Source organism: Melanotaenia boesemani, chromosome 1 (assembly GCF_017639745.1).
Source record: "Melanotaenia boesemani isolate fMelBoe1 chromosome 1, fMelBoe1.pri, whole genome shotgun sequence".
NCBI classification, from domain to species: Eukaryota; Metazoa; Chordata; class Actinopteri; order Atheriniformes; family Melanotaeniidae; genus Melanotaenia; species Melanotaenia boesemani.
The window spans coordinates 39,701,891-39,720,535 of NC_055682.1; the positions used below are offsets into that span (position 1 = coordinate 39,701,891).

General features: G+C 43.1%; 1 protein-coding gene across 2 annotated transcripts in view; it reads right to left on the reverse strand.

The window, feature by feature from the left end:
• efl1 (elongation factor like GTPase 1) overlaps positions 1–18,645 on the reverse strand; it is a 39,695-nt gene that overhangs the window by 11,679 nt on the left and 9,371 nt on the right. Inside the window, exons 10-17 of one of the 2 annotated variants that reach the window (XM_041980959.1) lie at positions 17,977–18,113; positions 17,737–17,859; positions 11,629–11,728; positions 6,419–6,561; positions 6,159–6,322; positions 5,915–6,050; positions 3,368–3,499; positions 1,194–1,341 (exon numbers count right to left, since the gene is read on the reverse strand). In XM_041980959.1, coding sequence (XP_041836893.1) covers positions 1,194–1,341; positions 3,368–3,499; positions 5,915–6,050; positions 6,159–6,322; positions 6,419–6,561; positions 11,629–11,728; positions 17,737–17,859; positions 17,977–18,113 — 1,083 coding nt within the window. Of the gene's footprint in view, positions 1–1,193; positions 1,342–3,367; positions 3,500–5,914; positions 6,051–6,158; positions 6,344–6,418; positions 6,562–11,628; positions 11,729–17,736; positions 17,860–17,976; positions 18,114–18,645 lie in introns of both variants that reach the window. The other variant, XM_041980951.1, reaches the window with a different exon arrangement.

The following is an 18,645-nucleotide window of genomic DNA, read 5'->3' on the forward strand; positions in this document are numbered from 1 at the left end:
TGGGTGGATGACTTAAATGAGGAATGAGAATTAGAAGAGAACATGTGGGACAACGTTCTACTAAGAGAAAATAGAAAAACGCCCTGTGCCAAATTAAATATAATGCAATTCAAGATCCTACGTTGTATCCACTACTCCAAAGCTAAACTGGTTAAACATAACCTAACACAGATACAACAGGTGTCAAAACACTCCTGATGATTTAATCCATATTGTCTGGTCATGTCCAGCCCTGACAACTGACTGGTCTACGAATTTTAAAAACATTGTTAGAGGCGGATTTGATACTCCTCTCTAACCTAGGGCTGGACAATAATTCAATATCAATACATATCACACCATACTTTAATTCAATAACAGTGACATGAGTTTTGAACACATTTCCGATGTTTCGATATACATACGGTACATGATTACAGCGCTTTACTGGCTGATGTTCAAGCCAGTCAGTGGTTCAAACAGAAAGAGCCGCAACACATTGCTACAGGCATCTGGCATTTTTGGCAGTTTTTCTGAGGCTTTTATATTGTTTATATCGATATCAGAATTATATCGTATCGACCGAAATTAAGAAATATATCATGATACAAGTTTTGGCCATATCGTCCGGCTCTACTCTAACCCAACAATGGCCACATTCAGTACCACAGACAAAAACGTAGTACCATGCATAAAACGCTCTTCAATAAGGAAAATGATAAAAAAAAAACATCAATGCTTTTACAATACTGCAGAAAAATATTTCACTTGAAATATAAAAATCCACCTACCCCTAAACACAATCCGTACACTTAGAGAAGATAAATTACATGCTCAGGGCGTCTTTTCGTCTTGGATCCAGTATTGATGTACTTGGGTAAACTTGAAACTGTACCAGCTTAGCAGCCTTCTTGCATTTGTATTTGTGATATTTATTCGTTCACGTGAACGACACGTGCATGGCTTTAGTGGTGGTGAATGTCATTTTCATTTATTTAATTTATTCTGGATGGGTGTCCTGCATGTTCTTGTGGGGTGTCATCATAGAAAATACTGACTTGAGCATTATTCCAAGGACCCTTTTGACTTTGTGTCTATGAACAAACCTGGTGCCACTAAATCTCAATAAAAAACATGAAATGAAAATAAAACAGAAAAGAAGGAAGGCCTTTATAAAAAGCGAAGCCTTTCTGAACAACTGTACACACACTGACCGGTCTCGGAGGTCATCCAGGCAGCGCTGCAGGTGCACCTCTCCGGCCGTGACCAGAACGTGTTCTCCCGTTTCCTGTATGAGAACCTCTGCACACGGATCAGCCTGGTTCAGCAAACGCATCCCACGTACAAGTTTTGGCATTTCACCTAAAATAAACAAAAGAAGGCGGAAACAAGTTTACGGGTTCGTCAGCATTTGCAGTTTATTGGTCGTCTATGGTTTTAGTAAAAATGGGACATATTTGCTTGTAGCTCTTTACAGCAGGGGTTCCCAAACTTTTTAAGGCCAGGGTCCCCTCACAGAGGAGAACATTAACCAAGGACCCCCACTATAATCCTAAACATCTTCACTGCCTTTTGAACTACTAGTTGATAGTTTTTTCACACGATTGACACATGCACAAATTGGTTCTCTAAGCTAAGGTAATTTATATGTTCAAAAGTTTTAATTGTTCAAGAGAAATAAACTTATTTTGGTCAGAGAAACGACGGATGGTGTGATGCAGCTCAGTGATGGTCAGCGAATGTCCGACCGTCTCCTTTTTTATGTCATTTAACCAGTATTGTTTTTGTCAACGATGACGAATTTATTTTGTTGAAGAACCTTTTTTCATGATGATAACGAGACGGTGACGAGCTAAAAATGACTCTCTGATGACGAAATCATGACGAGACGTTCAAGGGCTGATGGTCTGACATAAAAAATGTACGACATTTCTGCCTATTGCGAGCGCAATCTGTCAGTCAGCAACGCTGCTGCACCTTGGCCACACCCACCACCAGATGTGCAGCACACACAGAGCAGCTGTTTATTCATTCATATGTTAACCTTTCCCGTTTTCCTCTTCTGACCGTGGTCCGAAGACACAGGGGAGATCCTTCTTCTCCAGGACTGAAGCAGCATTCTCTTCGGGGTGAACTCCCTACGCTCCTCTACACTTGTTAACGGGGTGAAACACAAGGAAAGGAAGGCAGCAGTTGCGTGGCTTTATTACAAGACCTCGTTTATACTTTTTACACCACTTCTCCGCTCTCTTCACTCCGATGCGAGTTTCCCTCCGCGTGCACGTTAACTCACACTCACACACACACTGAGCTGGCTGAACCACACACACAGCAGTTAGACACATCCCATAACACACAGATGAATCATGACGGCAGCGTAAATGAAGGGGTTTGGTGGTAGCGATGAAACGATATATGGACATATTTTAACTATAATCCATCATCATTCCACTGGCAGACCAGGTCAAGTTGAGCATGTGTTCCTCATCCTTTGCTCATATTTTGGACATGTGTATGTTCAGGGTGGAGTTTTACACTTCAGAAAATTCTCAGAAATAAAGCCACAGTTACCAAAGTCAGGATGTTGTTGCTCTTTGCTCTTTAGGAGTAATTGATTCCACAGTTAGAACTTTATCTGTGCAAAGCATCAACCTAAGTAGATCAGAAAGTATTTGCTCTGAGAAAGAACACAGACAATTTTCACCTGACTTCTAAAGGGATGTGTTGGCCCCATTTCTGGTTAAATGAGGGCGTTTGACCATGAAAGGCATGAGCATGAAATGTGGGCCCTGGTTTTTTTAGTGCACATCTTCTAGTTTCTACTGTAGAACTTGTACCAGGCTTCATCAGATCATCCTGCAGACGTCCTGCAGTCACATGGGGGCTTCTCTTAGTTTTCTTCTTAGTTTTTTCTTAGTCTCTGACTAAGTCGCAAAAGATCCTTGATGAAATTTTGGGCTTTCGGGCATTTTCCTACATCCAAGCTGGTTTCCAGCTGTTCCATAAATCTTAAACCTCCTTATAAACAACGTCTCTGGGAATGTTAACATTTTTGTAAACCTTCTACCCTGCCTACTGGTCACTGTCGCGAGTTGTCTCTCTCTTTCTGTAGTGATCAAGTTTCAGTTTAGATGATCAGTCTAACAAACTGATTTCTATTTTTACCTCTGTCTCTCACATCATTGTGTGGTAAGTAGTTATTTGAGGTGGAAAACATTGTATATGTCACTTTTATAACATTTGTGTGCACGTGAAAAGATCAAAAACATTCCGGTTTCATTTAAAGCAGCAACTTGAAAGGAGACCAAAAAAGGAACCACATGAGCAATCCACATTGGGTATTATCAGTACGTTCCTGATCAAAGAACAGTTCCTAAACTAAACTTACTTGGATGTTTGGGTTCTATTGCAACCCGTACAATAGGTGTGGCCTCAAAGTTGAGTGGGATGAAGGGTGGGCATGCAGGAGAAACTGACAGCGTAGCCGACTTCAAAACACAATCCTCCAGCCCTCCGATTCCTGGAAGAGGAAAAACATAAACAGTTGCAAGCACTATTAGGATTACGTGTTGGGATGACATTAAAAAAACAAGAAAAGCAGAAGAAAAGAAGTTTTATTTTGTTTTCTGGTGTTTCTGGATCCTGTTCACATACGGCTGTTTCTTTAAATGATGGTTTAACCTGGATCTGTGGATTTCTGGGTGAACTGCGCTTGCTCAGCCTTGTCCCATGTGCACAGAAATTCCTCCTGGTTTTCAGAATCTTTCGATGACATACACTGTAGATGGTGCGATTTGCAAGTCTTTAAACAATGAGGACCATTTTTAAATTCTTCCACAATTTTTAGACCCAGTTTGTCTCAGACAGATGGACCTAATTAGTTGTCAAATGCTCCTCCAGTTACCGAATACTTTTCCAGCCTTTCTTTACATTTTGCAGTGTCCCAACCTTTTAGAAAATGTGGTTGTAGAACTGAAGTCCAGGCAATTTAGATGGTTGTCAAGTAAATTGGGAGTTTTCCAGTGGCCAGAATAAAATTTTGATGGATTTTGATGCCTTGAAGGGCCCAATGTAGAGATACAAAAAAAACAAAAAACAAAAAAAAACATACCTCAGCACATAATTCAGACATTCACAACATAAGAAAAAACCTGGCAGGGGGGGAGAGGGGTCTCCCATCGCAGCTAAGTGTGGACGCAGCTGAACTTGAGCGTATGAGCTCTGGAACTGCAACCAGCTTACCATTCTGAGCTAGAATAGCATCCAGTTTACGATTGAGCTCCTGCAACACCACAGTCTGATTGCTCGTAGCTCAGCACACACCGGTGTTCTGTCAGTTTAGCATACATTGTCAGATCAGCATACGCATAGTGCAAACTAACTGCATCTAACCCTAACCCTAACCTTAACCCGCATGCGCATTAACGTAATGTATGCTACTCTGATGCGTATGCTAAACTGACAGAACACCGGCACAGAAATCCAGCAGCTTGCCAGTGGCTGCCGTCAGTGTCCGAGGAAACACCAGGAAACCGCCTGCTCCAAACAGCAGAAACCCAGTTATCATGAATCCAAATGTATAGATGTCCTCTGCATCCTCAACAGAAAGAATGGACAGACATATGACCTTCCACACTCCCCAGGAGTCCATCACGTATCCAGACGTGAACGTTCCGCCAGGACAAGCGGATTCCCCTACGCTCGTTTTTTCAGTTCGAATAAATTTGGTCAATTGCATTGAGAGACCAGCTGATCGGATCCATGGTTCAAGATGGTTCAGATTTCTTTGTCCATCAAGATGAAAAACAGGATTCCAATAGTTAAAGGAGTCATCACCCGGAAATTGCACATTTTCAAGTTAAAACGTGTGTATTGGTGTTGGACCGAAGTGTTAACTTCGGTGAAAGCCTTTCTTTTGAAGACGGTCAGGTTTTTCCATCTGGACCCTTTGTTCACAGCCAAACCACCGACAAGGGTAAACTCTCGCAAACATGTGATTTTAATTTGCTCCTGGGATTTCATCATCACAGGAGTGGAATGATATAATGACATATGATATTAAGTCATGCTTTACTGCTGAAGCAGCTAATGCTAAAGCTAATGCTAAAGGACGAGCCTTAAAGTTTAACCCCCTGCAATGTACAAATGAGCCCCGTGTTTTCTTTTTTATAAGCAGGGTGAAGTGCTCTGCCACGTAAATTTTTGTAAACATTTTGTTGTAAATGTGCTTCTTCCACCTTCTCAGTATCTTCACTCTCAGGCTCGGAGTCTGGTTCAAACATAAATGGCTGCTGCTCGGTCAGGTTCGCTCGCCATCACTAAGCTGTTGATGTTTAGGAGTACTGTGCATGCACTGGACCAGCCCCCCTACCGACTCTAGCCTCCCTGCGGCAAATCATTGCGCACCTCATGAGCAAAGGGTCAGAACAAGCTCTATGTTTGATATGTTTTGTTTAAAACGTTTTCAAAAAAATCTTGAGAGACACTTACAGGACAGTGGTTATATGAAAAGGTGATGACACCTTTAAGGTTGATCAAATAACCTCAAAATTACAACGTTTTTCTTTGGTACTGAAGCAGCATTGGAGATGGCAGACATGAGTAGAACAGGCAGTTTTGTTTCCAGGAGGCATCCTTGTTAGATACCTGAAACATCTAATTGGACTCCTAGATAAAGCCGCTCTACTCCCTCCAGGCTTTTTACTCTAAGGCTGAGCACAGCCACTCTGAAGGAAAACCATTTCAGTTGCTTAATACCTAAAACTCAGCTCTCCAACGAACTGCCTGAAACTAAAGACTAGAGGGAAATTTGTATTGCCTTTTTAACGGATTCCTAAATATCAAAGAAAATTAGCAACCCCAAGACCGCCTAATGAAACACTGAACAAAGGTTTCTGAAAAATCAATAACTAGCGTAGAAGAAAGAGAAATTCACCCAGGATATTTCCTGCAGGGACCTCATCCAGCTCCTCCAGCTCTCTGCCCATCAGCAGGTAAAGGTTTTCCATGGAACAGCAGGACAGATGAGGTACATTAGATATGCAGTCGGACACACTGCAGCCCTCCGGCAGCTAACAAAAATGACAGAATACATGAGATTTAACAGTCTGTTGTTCTGTTTCATTAAGGACAGGTATGCTCTTTCATGTAGAACACAGAAGAGGAATGCTGTGGTTTACCAAGCTCAGGCCCAGGGCAGGGTCATACTTTGGTCCCAGAACAAACATCCTTTGACCTTTCTTAACCATCCCACTGTAGACCCGGGCAAAGGCTATAAAGGTCTCATTCAGCTCCTTTTCCTCTTCTGGCTTTGAGTCTTGTATGGTCACAATCTCCATCTTAGCTGGTAACAGAAAAAAGACACCTACAGGACTCAGCTCCAGTTAAACACCATGAAAAGCTCAGTTAAGTTGAAAAGAAAGGGATAGATGAGCCTTACCTGTGAGTCCTGCAGACTGGCCTTCCAGCTGATTACTGTCTGGGTTGGTGACCTCTTCTGGTTTTTTATCAGCTGCCATCTTCTCTGCATGTCTTTGGCGGGCCATCTCCCTACGCTGAGAAATCTCTTCCTGGTTTAACGGCCTAAACAAGGACAAGGCCAGAAGGACTATAAGAACCAGCAGCAGCAGAGCAGTGTTGTTTTTGGCAGGCATCTCAGTTTTATTCTTAGTTTTAGTCTTCAGGACGAAAATTCTTATTATTTTTAGGCACATTTTAGTCATGTCTAAGTTTGATAGTTTTAGTCCAGTTTTAGTCGACGAAAACTCAAAAAGGTTTTAGTCTAGTTTTAGTAAAAAAGTAAAAAAAAAAAAGTATTAGACTTTTAACAAATTAATTTAGGTCAATAATACGTATGAAAAAGTGGAATCAAGGTTGACAGGTTATAACAAGTATTGTAATTCATGAAACAAGTTAACCTTTGGCATAATAACCAGATTCTTTACCAGGCTGATAGCTTAGCCGAGACTTTCCCATCAACAGGGATGAAATGCTGCCGTATTATACTTAACTGCTGTTGGGCAGAAACATTTTATTTCTATATTTCATCTTTTTTAATGAATTGATGCCCTACTTCATCATACAAACATGTCACACAAGAAAATAGCAGATCTATAAGTTCAACATACAGCAACACATTGTGAGCTTGTTGTTTGGTTATTTTCATCAATAATTACTAAATTAAAAGGAATGTTTTAGACTTAGAAGGTTTCCAACCAACAGCAGATACCTTCTGATCTACTTAGGTTGATGCTTTGCACAGATAAAGTTCTAACTGTGGAATCAATTACTCCAAAAAAGCAAAGAGCAACACCATCCTTACTTTGTTAACTGTGGCTTTATTTCTGAGAATTTTCTGAAGTGTAAAACTCCACCCTGAACATACACATGTCCAAAATATGAGCAAAGGATGAGGAACACATGCTCAACTTGACCTGGTCTGACAGTGGAATTATGATGGATTATAGTTAAAATATGTCCATATATCGTTTCCTCGCTTCCGACCACCAAACCCCTTCGTCCACGCTGCCGCCATGATTCATTTATGAATGAATATACAGCTTCTCTGTGTGTGCTGCACGTCTGGTGGTGGGCGTGGCCAAGGTGCAGCAGCACTGCTGACAGATTGAGCTCACAACAGGCAGAAATGTCGTACATTTTTAATGTCAGACAATCAGCCCTGAACATTTTTGTCTCGTCAACGAAATCTCACAAACGTCTCATCATCAGAGAGCCTTTTTTTAGCTCGTCACCGTCTCGTTATCGTCATGAAAAAAAGGTTCGTCAACAAAATAAATTCGTCATCGTCATCGTTGACGAAAACAACACAGTATAAAGTTTTTAACTTAGTAACCAGTGAAATCTGACTTTATCCAAACATAAATTAACTCCTGAAACTCCAACCCACTTTTACCTGTTTTTAGTCCACCTGTTTGTGGAGCAGCACGATTACTGAACCCTCACAGAAATAAAAATAAATAAAATACTCATTTATGGAATACTTATTATACATATATTATACAAACATTCTCACACACATTTTACAATTCTCATGTGGAGAAAAAGTATTCTTCATTTCATTAATGATGTCATTGTGACGTCATGACTAATCAACTAATCATTTTTATTCACCTGGGGGTATTCCAGAAATGAGGTTTAACAAATCCTGCAATAAAGCCTGTTCTCCAGGTTGCTGACGTCTCCTGTGCTGTTGGTTCCAAAACACCGGCGGTGAAGTAGCAACCACGTGTTGGTTAAGCTAGTGAGTGCACGTCCACGGCAAACCTATGAAAGGCACCACCCATCGAGCCTTGTTGGAAATGGTGCACAGACACAACGTTGTTTCAAATGCTAACTGTGATACAATGCATTCATTTTTTTAACGTGTAATTTTTTTGTAATTATTTAATCACAATTAACATAATTAGATATATTATATTATATTATATTATATTCCCATCCACCCCCAACTGGGTCCAAATAAGAGCAAACTATTAAAACATTCTTTAGACTGGTAAGAATTTCTCATCTGCATCTCAGAAAATTTTTTTCCCATTAGCCAAAAACTTCAATAAGTATTGCTGTAAGCTCACTGCAAAGGGGTATACCTATTTCACTGCCAATGAGAAGATGTTGGAGGGACGGAAGACAGGTTCAGGGCAACCTTCTGCTCTAAATGACTCATTTCAAAATAAATCATTCACGCCACAGTATGGTGAACCAGCTGATTAGGACACATACCAGACGAGCCGTTTCCAGCGATGCAGATCATTAGAGTCTTTGTGGTGAGGAACATCAGAAACAGGTACGCTGTAACCTGATGTTTGTTACGACCCATATCAGGGGTATGGAAGGGCGCAACATAAAAGCACGTTGAGGACAGGTGTAAAAGTCAAACAACACAGTTTATTGACATAAATGTAAAACAACAAAATAAAACCTGTAACAAAAGATGGTAAAGTGTTGGGGTTAGTGAAACTGCTGAAATAAAGACAAAAGATTTAACCCAAAACCAAACACAAACACCACCGAGTAAAACCAAAACGTGTCCATAACTCGGGGTGATAACGAAACGAACCAAAAAGCAGCAGTTCCAATAAACCAAGGTGACAGTCGTCACAAACAAAACCTAACCTAGCCCAACACACCAAAAACCAAAAACACGCAGAACAAAATGGCAGAACACAAACGAAGGGTGCAACAAAGCTTAAACCGAAACTGAGTGTATAACAAAAGGTGAGTCCAAACTAAACCGACTATAACTAAGTTCCCTAATGGGACCCGAACAGCCAGGAGTAACCCTGCTGTAGACACAAAATGGTCTAGCACCAAAAGGACCACCATGTAGCACAGCAAACACCCAGTAAAGCAATGCCACCATACATCTGCCAACCAAGAGAAAAGGCTGCCCATGCTAAACAGCCTCTCTCATCTAAAGTGAGGGGGAAGCAGCCTGTGCAGCCAGCTTCTCCCCTCTCGATTACACACGGCAGCAGCTCTTTATTTCCTGGTGTCCAGGAAGCTGCAAGGCGATTGGCTCGAAGGCCAACCAATCAGAGGGAAGGAGATTGATAGACAGCCAATGCAGCCAGTCCAAAGACACATCAGGGTTCAGCCTTTCTCAGGCTGAACAAGTCCCAGCTGTTGGCAATGAACATCACTGAGCTCACGTCCCTAAGGGGACGTAACAATGTTTTCCAGGCGCTCAAGTCCCGGACCTTATGATTCCGGTTCCCGACCTGCTGGAGGAATACTCCCACGTCCAGAATGTGGTCATCCAAGTCAGGTGTAATGATATTCCCAGTCAGACGTCGGAGATTTTAAAGCATGATTTTAGAATGTTTTTAAATCTTTAAAACCAGCGGCAAAAACCATCCATCCAAGGCCAGTTCAGGGAGCCCGACTAAGATAACAGCATTTCTTTTGGTTCAGACTAGAGCCTGTTTCGTCTGCCTTGATTCTCTCAGTGTTCTCATGACGACTCCAATTCATCCGAATTTTAGGTCAGTTTCCACCCACCGAGCCTACAACTTCTCCAAGTTACTTGCCAGCAGAACTTTCTTCCCTGTCTTCCGGGACTCTGAAGATTTGGATGTTGTTTCACATTGATCTACCTTCGAGATTAGTTATCTTCTCCAGCAGCACGAGATCCAAAAACGGCGAACGGCCATGCCGCTCTAGTTACACCAGCACTTGCCGTTTCTGTAGCGGTACTGATGATCATGACTTATTCCTTTTAATTGATTACAGTTGTCAATAAAATGCATTATAGCTATATACTGAAGTGGTCTGATTTTATTCAAGAGTTATATCGTACAGATTACTGACAGATGGACGGGTGGATGTTACTCTTTCCAGACATGGTTTGCAGCGCTGTCCACACTGGTGAAGTGCCACTCTCTTCTAGCGGTTTACAATATGCTGGCCATTATTTTCTTGATCAATCTCCAGATCAATTACTAAAAATACAAAATTTAAATACAAAGTAACCTCTTCCATGAAAATGAAAGGCATTTATAATTTGTGGAGAAACAAAGCAGAGCAGGAGTCGTCTTCGTGGTGGGGTAGCTTGGGTTCGTGCTCCGGGGCTGCTGCTGAGCGCCCGGGTCTCTGGGCTGCCCTGGTCTGCCTCTGACCTCGTAGAGGTGTGGTCGCATTTGCACGATCTCTCTTCATCACTGATCCCTCCTCTTCCTCATGCTCTGCATGCTGACACAGTCACTGAGTTGTCCAGTGGGTTTATTTACTAAGAGATTATTCTTCTTTTTATTTTTCTTGTGAGTTAGTATCTGGTCGCTGTTATGCTACTTTCATGTTATGTCTTTTTGATTTGGTTGTTATTTAAAAACTCTTAATGACTAGCAACTCTGTTTTTTTTTGTTTGTTTGTTTTTTGTGTGTTTGTTTCTGTTTTTGTTTTTTGTAAAAGTTGTAGGAAATTTTCTGGTGTGTTCATGTACAGGTGTAACAGTTTGTTGTTTGTTGTCTGGTGATGGTGTGGATTGAAGGGTCTTTTCCTTCTGTCTGTGATCTTTTTGTCTCCTTTCTTCTTTCCCTGTTGCATCTTTTTGCTATTTTCCATCTTTTTCTGTCCCCTCCGGTCAGGTCCAGCAAGATTACATAGATTCCATGATTCAAAGTAAATAAATAAATAAATTAATCACATTATCAAGAGGAGCCTTCCCATAGGCCTCCCCTTGGCAGATCAAATTTGTTCAGCACGATACAGCAACCAGATTATTGTTTTGCTTGCTATGATGCTGGACAGGACAAGTTAAAAAAGAAAAAAAAATTATGAAAATGTTATAAATAATGGCGTTATCATGGACTAATAGTGGATTTACACAACTTAGTCTCTGAATAAACACTACACTTTGCGACTGAATTGTAAACCTCCTGGATGGGATATAAATGCCTGGAAAGGTTCAATAGATCATCTAAAGGGTAGCTATCCATCATACCCCACAGACTAACACACTATCGTTCCTGAAAAAAACAATACAAGCGATAGGGCTTGGGGACACCGGAGATCCAAGAGTTGTAACAACAACAAAAAGAAAATCTATTCAATGAACTCAACTAGAGTTTTAAGGGTTGAATTTTTGTTGTACGGGAACAAAACTTGAGTAATGCAACATGTATATGTATTTACCTTTGTCTATGTTGTGGCAAGGCTTTGGCATCTACAGCAAACATCTTTGATACAAAGATGATGACAGGAGCTTCATCTCCACTGGAACACTGAAGGAATGCTGGAAAACACACAAAAAAGCTGGGTTATATAAAATATCATTAAAAACCGAATGACAAATCTTTCAATTACTGTATTAACCAAAGATGCAAAAACAGAGAGGAAATGTTATATTTCAAGAATATGCTCAATTTTAATTTGATTCCACTAAAGCTAAACAAAGTTTTAAATGTTCAAACGGGTATATGTACGACATCGCCAAAAACATGGCTGTTCCATGTCTTTCAAGCCTTCTTTCTTGTATTCAAAGGTTTTTACAAATACACCAAAACCTTCCTTAATACAATGAACTCCGCCAAATTCCCAAATTTCCTTTAGTTTAAGATTAATAAACTTTATCTGAAAACAGCTATTTCCTTGAAGTCTTTGACGAATGGTGAAACACTCTCTTCACTTTTGAAAGTAAAGCTTTTACTGTAATCATATCAATTCAGACCTAATTCGTTGGAAGATCATTCACCCATCCATTGATCCACCCACCTAGTCTTTTACAGCTTAACTCGATTGGTGAATTAAAATTCTTAAATGAGTTTTTTTTTGTTTGTGTGCTTTTTTCCCCCATTTCACTTATATTTTAACTAGAAAAATCTTTTGAGGTTAAAAATATTTTTTCCATCTTCCAAGACAGTAGAAGCCCAAATTTAAAGATAATCAACACACACATACAGACTGATCTATAAAAATCATAAACCCGAAATCAAGTAAAGACCCCATCCGGTTGAGGCAGATGACCAACGTCCACGACCCAGGTTGAGCTGAGGTTTTCTTTCCTGTTAACAGAATTTTTTTTTTTTTTTTTTTTGTTCCTTTTCACCGTCACCTGCCACCTCATGCATGCACAGGATAGGGGATTTTCTTAGCCGGACTATTACTCTTTATGAATGTGTTTGTATGACTGCAGACTGGATCACAGTGAATTGGCTCGAGCTGATTTGTCTGTAATGTGTGCTGAGATGACATTGTGAATGGGCTCTTTACAAATAAAAGCTCAAAAAGATTAAAAAGATTGAGTTGAAAAGAGAACATCTTCAACCTGATGTATCGGCTCCAAATTATCCAATTTTTCCTAAAAAAAAGTCCAATGATTCATTCTTTTCAGGCCAAGGGAGAAGCAGACATGAAGGCATTTTTCCTCATCTCAGTTTAAACTCGTGAGACTAAAAAAAGGAAAAAAAAAACAATTCCTGTTAACAAAGACAATAAAGGCCCCAAACTCCTCAAATAGAGGAAGGTTGGGAGATAGGAAGAAAATAGACTACGAACAGCTTTGTGGAACAACTGTGATAAGACCGCTCTGTGACGTAGCTGCTTTGTGAATCTCGCTTTCCATCTTGCCAGTAAACTGACCTGCTGTCTGTCAATCATTTTTGCCTGCGCATCCCGGCCCGCCCACTCTCCGCCCCCAGATCACCCCACACTTCCCACCCCAACCCCCAACAAAATTTTTTCAAAATTTGGCAGTTACTCAAAAAGTGATAGTAATGGATCAGATGAGCGCTTTTCAAGGCACCCAGAGTGCTTCACATTGTAGCCATTATTCATTGACTCCTCATTCATACCTGGTACATGTAATGAAGCTACATACATGTAGCTTCCATGCATGTACACCAAGGACACAATAACAAATGTGTGGGGGAGTGGGAATCGAACCACAAACTTTTTGAAAATTGGATGACCCGCTCCACCTGCTCTACTGAGCAACTGCCACCCCAAAAAAGTACATTTACACTTTAGTTTGTTGTCGGGCTCCATTTTTGTCCAGGTCTTTTTGCTGTTGCAGTATTCCCTCTTCACTTTCTGAAGATTCACCAGCTCATCCAGAGGGATCCTGGGGCGTTCCCAGGCCAGCCAAGAGATGTAGTCCATCCAGCGCGTCCTAGGTCTTCCCCGGGGCCTCTTTCCGGTGGGACGTGCCCGGAACACCTCGCCAGGGAGGCGTCCTAACCAGATGCCCGAGCCACCTCATCTGGCTCCTCTCGATGTGGAGGAGCAGCGGCTCTACTCTGAGCACCTCCTGGATCACAGAGCTTCTCACCCTATCTCTAAGGTAGAGCCCGGCCACCCTGCGGAGAAAAGTCATTTTGGCTGCTTGTATTCGCGATCTTGTTCTTTCGTGGCCATAGGTAAGGGTAGGAACATAGATCGACCAGTAAATCGAGAGCTTCGCCTTTTGGCTCAGCTCCTTCTTCACCACGACAGACCGATGCACAGTCCACATCACTGCAGATGCCGCACCGATCCGCCTGTCGATCTCCTGCTCCATCCTACCCTCACTCGTGAACATAACCCCAAGATATGTGAACTCCTCCACTTGGGGCAGGACCCTATTACAGACCCGGAGAGAGCACTCCACCCTTTTCCGGCTGAGGACCATGGTCTCGGACTTGGCTGCGAATCGCTCCATTGAGAGCTGAAGATCACGGCCCGATGAAGCCAACAGAACCACATCATCTGCAAAGAGCAGAGACCCAATCCTGAGGCCACCGAACTGGATCCCCTCAACACCTCGGCTGCGCCTTTAAATGTCCATAAAAGTTATGAACAGAATTGGTGACAAAGGGCAGCCTTGGCGGAGTCCAACCCGCACTGGAAACGATTCTGATTTACTGCCGGCAATGCGGACCAAGCTCTGAAACAGCTCGTACAAGCGGATCAGGCACTCCATACTCCCGGAGTACCCCCCACAAGAGACCGCGGGGGACACGGTCGAATGCCTTCTCCAAGTCCACAAAGCACATGTAGATTGGTTGGGCAAACTCCCATGCCCCCTCAAAAACCCTGAAGAGGGTGTAGAGCTGGTCTACTGTTCCACAACCGGGACGAAAACCACACTGCTCCTCCTCAATCTGAGGTTCGACTATCTGACGGACCCTCCTCTCCAGCACCCCTGAATAGACCTTACCGGGGAGGCTGAGGAGTGTGATCCCCCTGTAGTTGGAGGACACCCTCCGGTCCCCCTTTTTGAAGAGGGGGACCACCACCCCAGTCTGCCAGTCCAGGGGAACTGTCCCCGATGTCCACGCGATGCTGCAGAGGTGTGTCAGCCAAGACAGCCCTACAGCATCCAGAGCCTTAAGGAACCCAGTTCTGGGAGCTCTGGGCGGACCTCATCCACCCCCGGGGCCTTGCCACCGAGGAGCTTTTTAACCACCTCAACAACCTCAGCCCCAGAGATAGGAGAGCCAGCACCAGCTACCCCAGACTGCTTCCTCATCAGAAGACGTGTTGGTGAGATTGAGAAGGTCTTCGAAGTATTCCATCCACCGCCTCACAACGTCCCGAGTCGAGGTCAGCAACCCAATAGGACTCCTTCAGCTTGACGGCATACCTTACTGCCGGTGTCCACCAACAAGTTCAGGGGTTAACGCCATGACAGGCAACGACGACCTTACGGCCACAGCTGGCCGCCTCAACAATAGAGGCACGGAACACAGCCCCTTCAGACTCAATGTCCCCCACCTTGCCTAGGACATGGTTGAAGCTCTGCCGGAGATGGGAGTTGAAACTCTTTTTGACAGGGGACTCTGCCAGATGTTCCCAGCAGACCCTCACAACACGCTTGGGCCTGCCAGGCCGGACCGGCATCCTCCCCCACCATCTGAGCCAACTCACCACCAAGTGGTGATCAGTAGACTGCTAAGCCCCTCTCTTCACCCAAGTGCACATGTGGGCACTCTTATGTCTGAACAAGGTGTTCGTTATGGACAGTCCATGACGAGCACAGAAGTCCAACAACAAAACACCACTCGGATTCAGATTAGGGGGGCCGTTCCACCCAATCACGTCCCTCCAGGTCTTGCTGTCATTGCCCTCGTGAGCACTGAAGTCCCCCAGCAGAACGAGGGAGTCCCCAGAAGGAGTGCTCTCCAACATCCCCTCCAAGGACTCCAAAAAGAGTGGATACTCCGAACTGCTATTTGGTGCATAAGCACAAACAACAGTCAGAACCCGTCCCCCTTCCCGAAGGCGGAGGGAGGCTACCCTTTCCTCAACGTACAGGCGCCAAGTCGGGGGGCAACGAGCATGCCCACACCTGCTCGGCGCCTCTCACCGGGAGCAACTCCAGAGTGGCAGAGGGTCTAGCCTCTCTCAAGAACAGTGGTTCCAGAGCCCAAGCTGTGCGTCGAGGTGAGTCCAACTATATCTAGCCGGAACCGTTCAACCTCGTGCACCAGCTCAGGCTCCCTCCCCGCCAAAGAGGTGACATTCCATGTCCCTAGAGCTAGCTTTTGCAGTGGAGGATCAGACCACCAGGGTCCCCACCTCTGGCAGCCGCCCAGCTCACACTGCACCCGACCCCTATGGCCTCTCCGGCAAGTGGTGAGCCCACCGGAGGGGAGGCCCACATCACCCTTTCGGGCTGAGCCCGGCCACCAAGCGCTCACCTCCGTGCCCCACCTCCAGGCCTGGCTGCAGAGGGGGGGCCCCGGTGACCCACGTCCAGGCAAGGGAAACCTTGGTCCTTGCTTTCTCCTCATCATAGGGGTGATCTGAGCCACACTTGTCTGGTCCCTCCCCTAGACACCTGTTTGCCATGGGTGACCCTACCAGGGGCATGAGCCCCCGACAACATAGCCACTAGGATTGTGAAACCCTCATGGGGCAAATGTTTCATTAGGCCTAAAAAAAAAAAAAAAAAAAAAAAAAACCCAACTAGGTCGTTCACATGGATGGAAAGCGTGGAGTTGCAGAGATATTCACTTAGAGAACCGTTTTAGAGGAGTAGTGGTTTCAGACTCCTGATCTGTGTGGACAACCGTTCAAACGATAAACAGTTGTAGCAGAATCACCTGAACTCCCCCCGTGTGGATAAGGCCTGACAGACAGCACTGCCTCAAAAAAGGAGTCACTCTTGTTCAAGGTGCAAATAATTTTCATTACTAATCGTAGCATAACTCTGACCTAATATTGAACAGGCTATAAAAGAAGAATCAACAAATCAGTACGTCCACTCCACTAATCGTGACCTCTCTTCAAGCCACCATCTTGAGAACCAAAAACTTTCATTCTTGATCTGATAATGTGGTTCAGACATAATCTTTATGGAAAATGATGATATTGAAGGGATTTTTACGATAATTTAATTTTGGCACTTAATACCGCGTTTAATTGTTACAACTCACTGTCAAGCGTCCAAGAGGTAGTGATGGTATAATGAGGCCCGTGAATGTGTTGAGTCTTTCTAGGCAATCGCTTCACCATTAAGTGTCATTACTCAAGGCCCCATTTAACAGCTCATTGGGTAGTACTGACATCTGCTGGTCATTTCATGTCCAGCAGTCCACCTGTCAATATGTAAACTACATATTTGTGGAAATGTAAACACAATGATGAAACTGTATTGTAAATCTATAAATATATTAAAATTTATGAATAATATCTACCATCCATCCATCCATCCATTTAGCAGTTTAAAGTTAAATCTTATTTTATTGGAATGCAGAATGTTGTATCACCTCACTGTCACCTGGACTTACGCAAAGCATTTCCTGCATTTTCAGCAGCTCGAATCACACGAGATACTCGGGTGAATCAGGGAAAATGGGCCCTCATTTGTCTTTAGTCACGCGATGTTCAGTAAATTAATACGGACTTCGCTTCAGGCTTCATTTGGACACGCCCCTTTTACTCGATGCAGGCTTTGGGGCTCTTGTGTCAGACGTAACATCCCTACCAAGAGGACGTCTTGCCCTTCAGTAAGATTGTCACAAAGACTTGGCAAAACATCCTAAAATACATCAAGGTGTATACCAAGGCTGAGCGAGCCATCATCTCACTGATCTGCCTCACCAGGATATACAGCAAAGACATCAGAATATCGTTGTGACTGGATAAAGCTATCTGAATTTTATCAAAGAGAGGCAAAATGATTCCAACTAAACGACCAGGACAAATAGAAATAACTCAGGATAATGACAACCATGAAGAGGCTGCAAGAAAGTCAGTTACAGTCAAGCATCAACAGAGAGTAAGTCAGGTCCTGAAGTGTCAGGACACACACAGACACACCTGTTTTCAGTTTTTGGGTCTCTTCCGGTAGAGAGTCAAATCTTGGCGCTCCAGCACTCATCAGCTTCTCAACCCTCTCTGCTGCCATGTCCAACGGACTGGGAAGCTTCTCACACACCATCGCTGTAGCAGGTGTTAAAGAAAACTAAACAAAGGTCTAAGAAACTGCTCAGCTGAACCAGCAGGGAAAATTACAATAATTCAATTAATGAATAAGTAGAAAAAGACAATAAAGGATACAAAGGACAGCCTGGGAAACAGGTAACCACTGGCTGCAGATGGCTGACAACAGGACTTTGGAGTCAGAATGACGCAAGTCTCTGGGCGCCACTTTTATCCCAAGAGATGACACCACCTTCTCCACCTTCTCTTTGTCTCTGGGGAAGAGAAACAATATCACTAAAACAAAATAATTATTAAGCTGCATTTCAAATAATGTTTAACTTGTTCATTTTATTACTTAAACTGACATACTGACTACTTTCCCCATCTGCCACCATTTTCACAAACCAGCGTAATGATCTTTGATTCTGTAAGGTGTGCTCTGTTTCCAGGTGAAGACATTACAGCTTGGTTTAAAAAAAATTATCATTTTAATTTGATTAAAATTTAATTTATCCAAGATCGACTCATAAAACTTGGAGGTCGATCAGGTGAATGCTTGGTGAGATCTGAAAGGTTGCCTGTGTCACTTTCATCCACAATAAGCTGCTCTCCCAGAGACAATCCCAAATTCAGATTTTTAAAACAGCATTCGTAATATCTTTGTTTCTGGACACCTGGTGACGAAAATTTTTAATGTAAGGTTGGAGAACTACCAGAAAACGTCATAAATAAGAATTATAAGTGTTTTTTTTGGTGGATTATACTCATTTGGATGTGACATGGGAGCCATACATCCGTCCATTA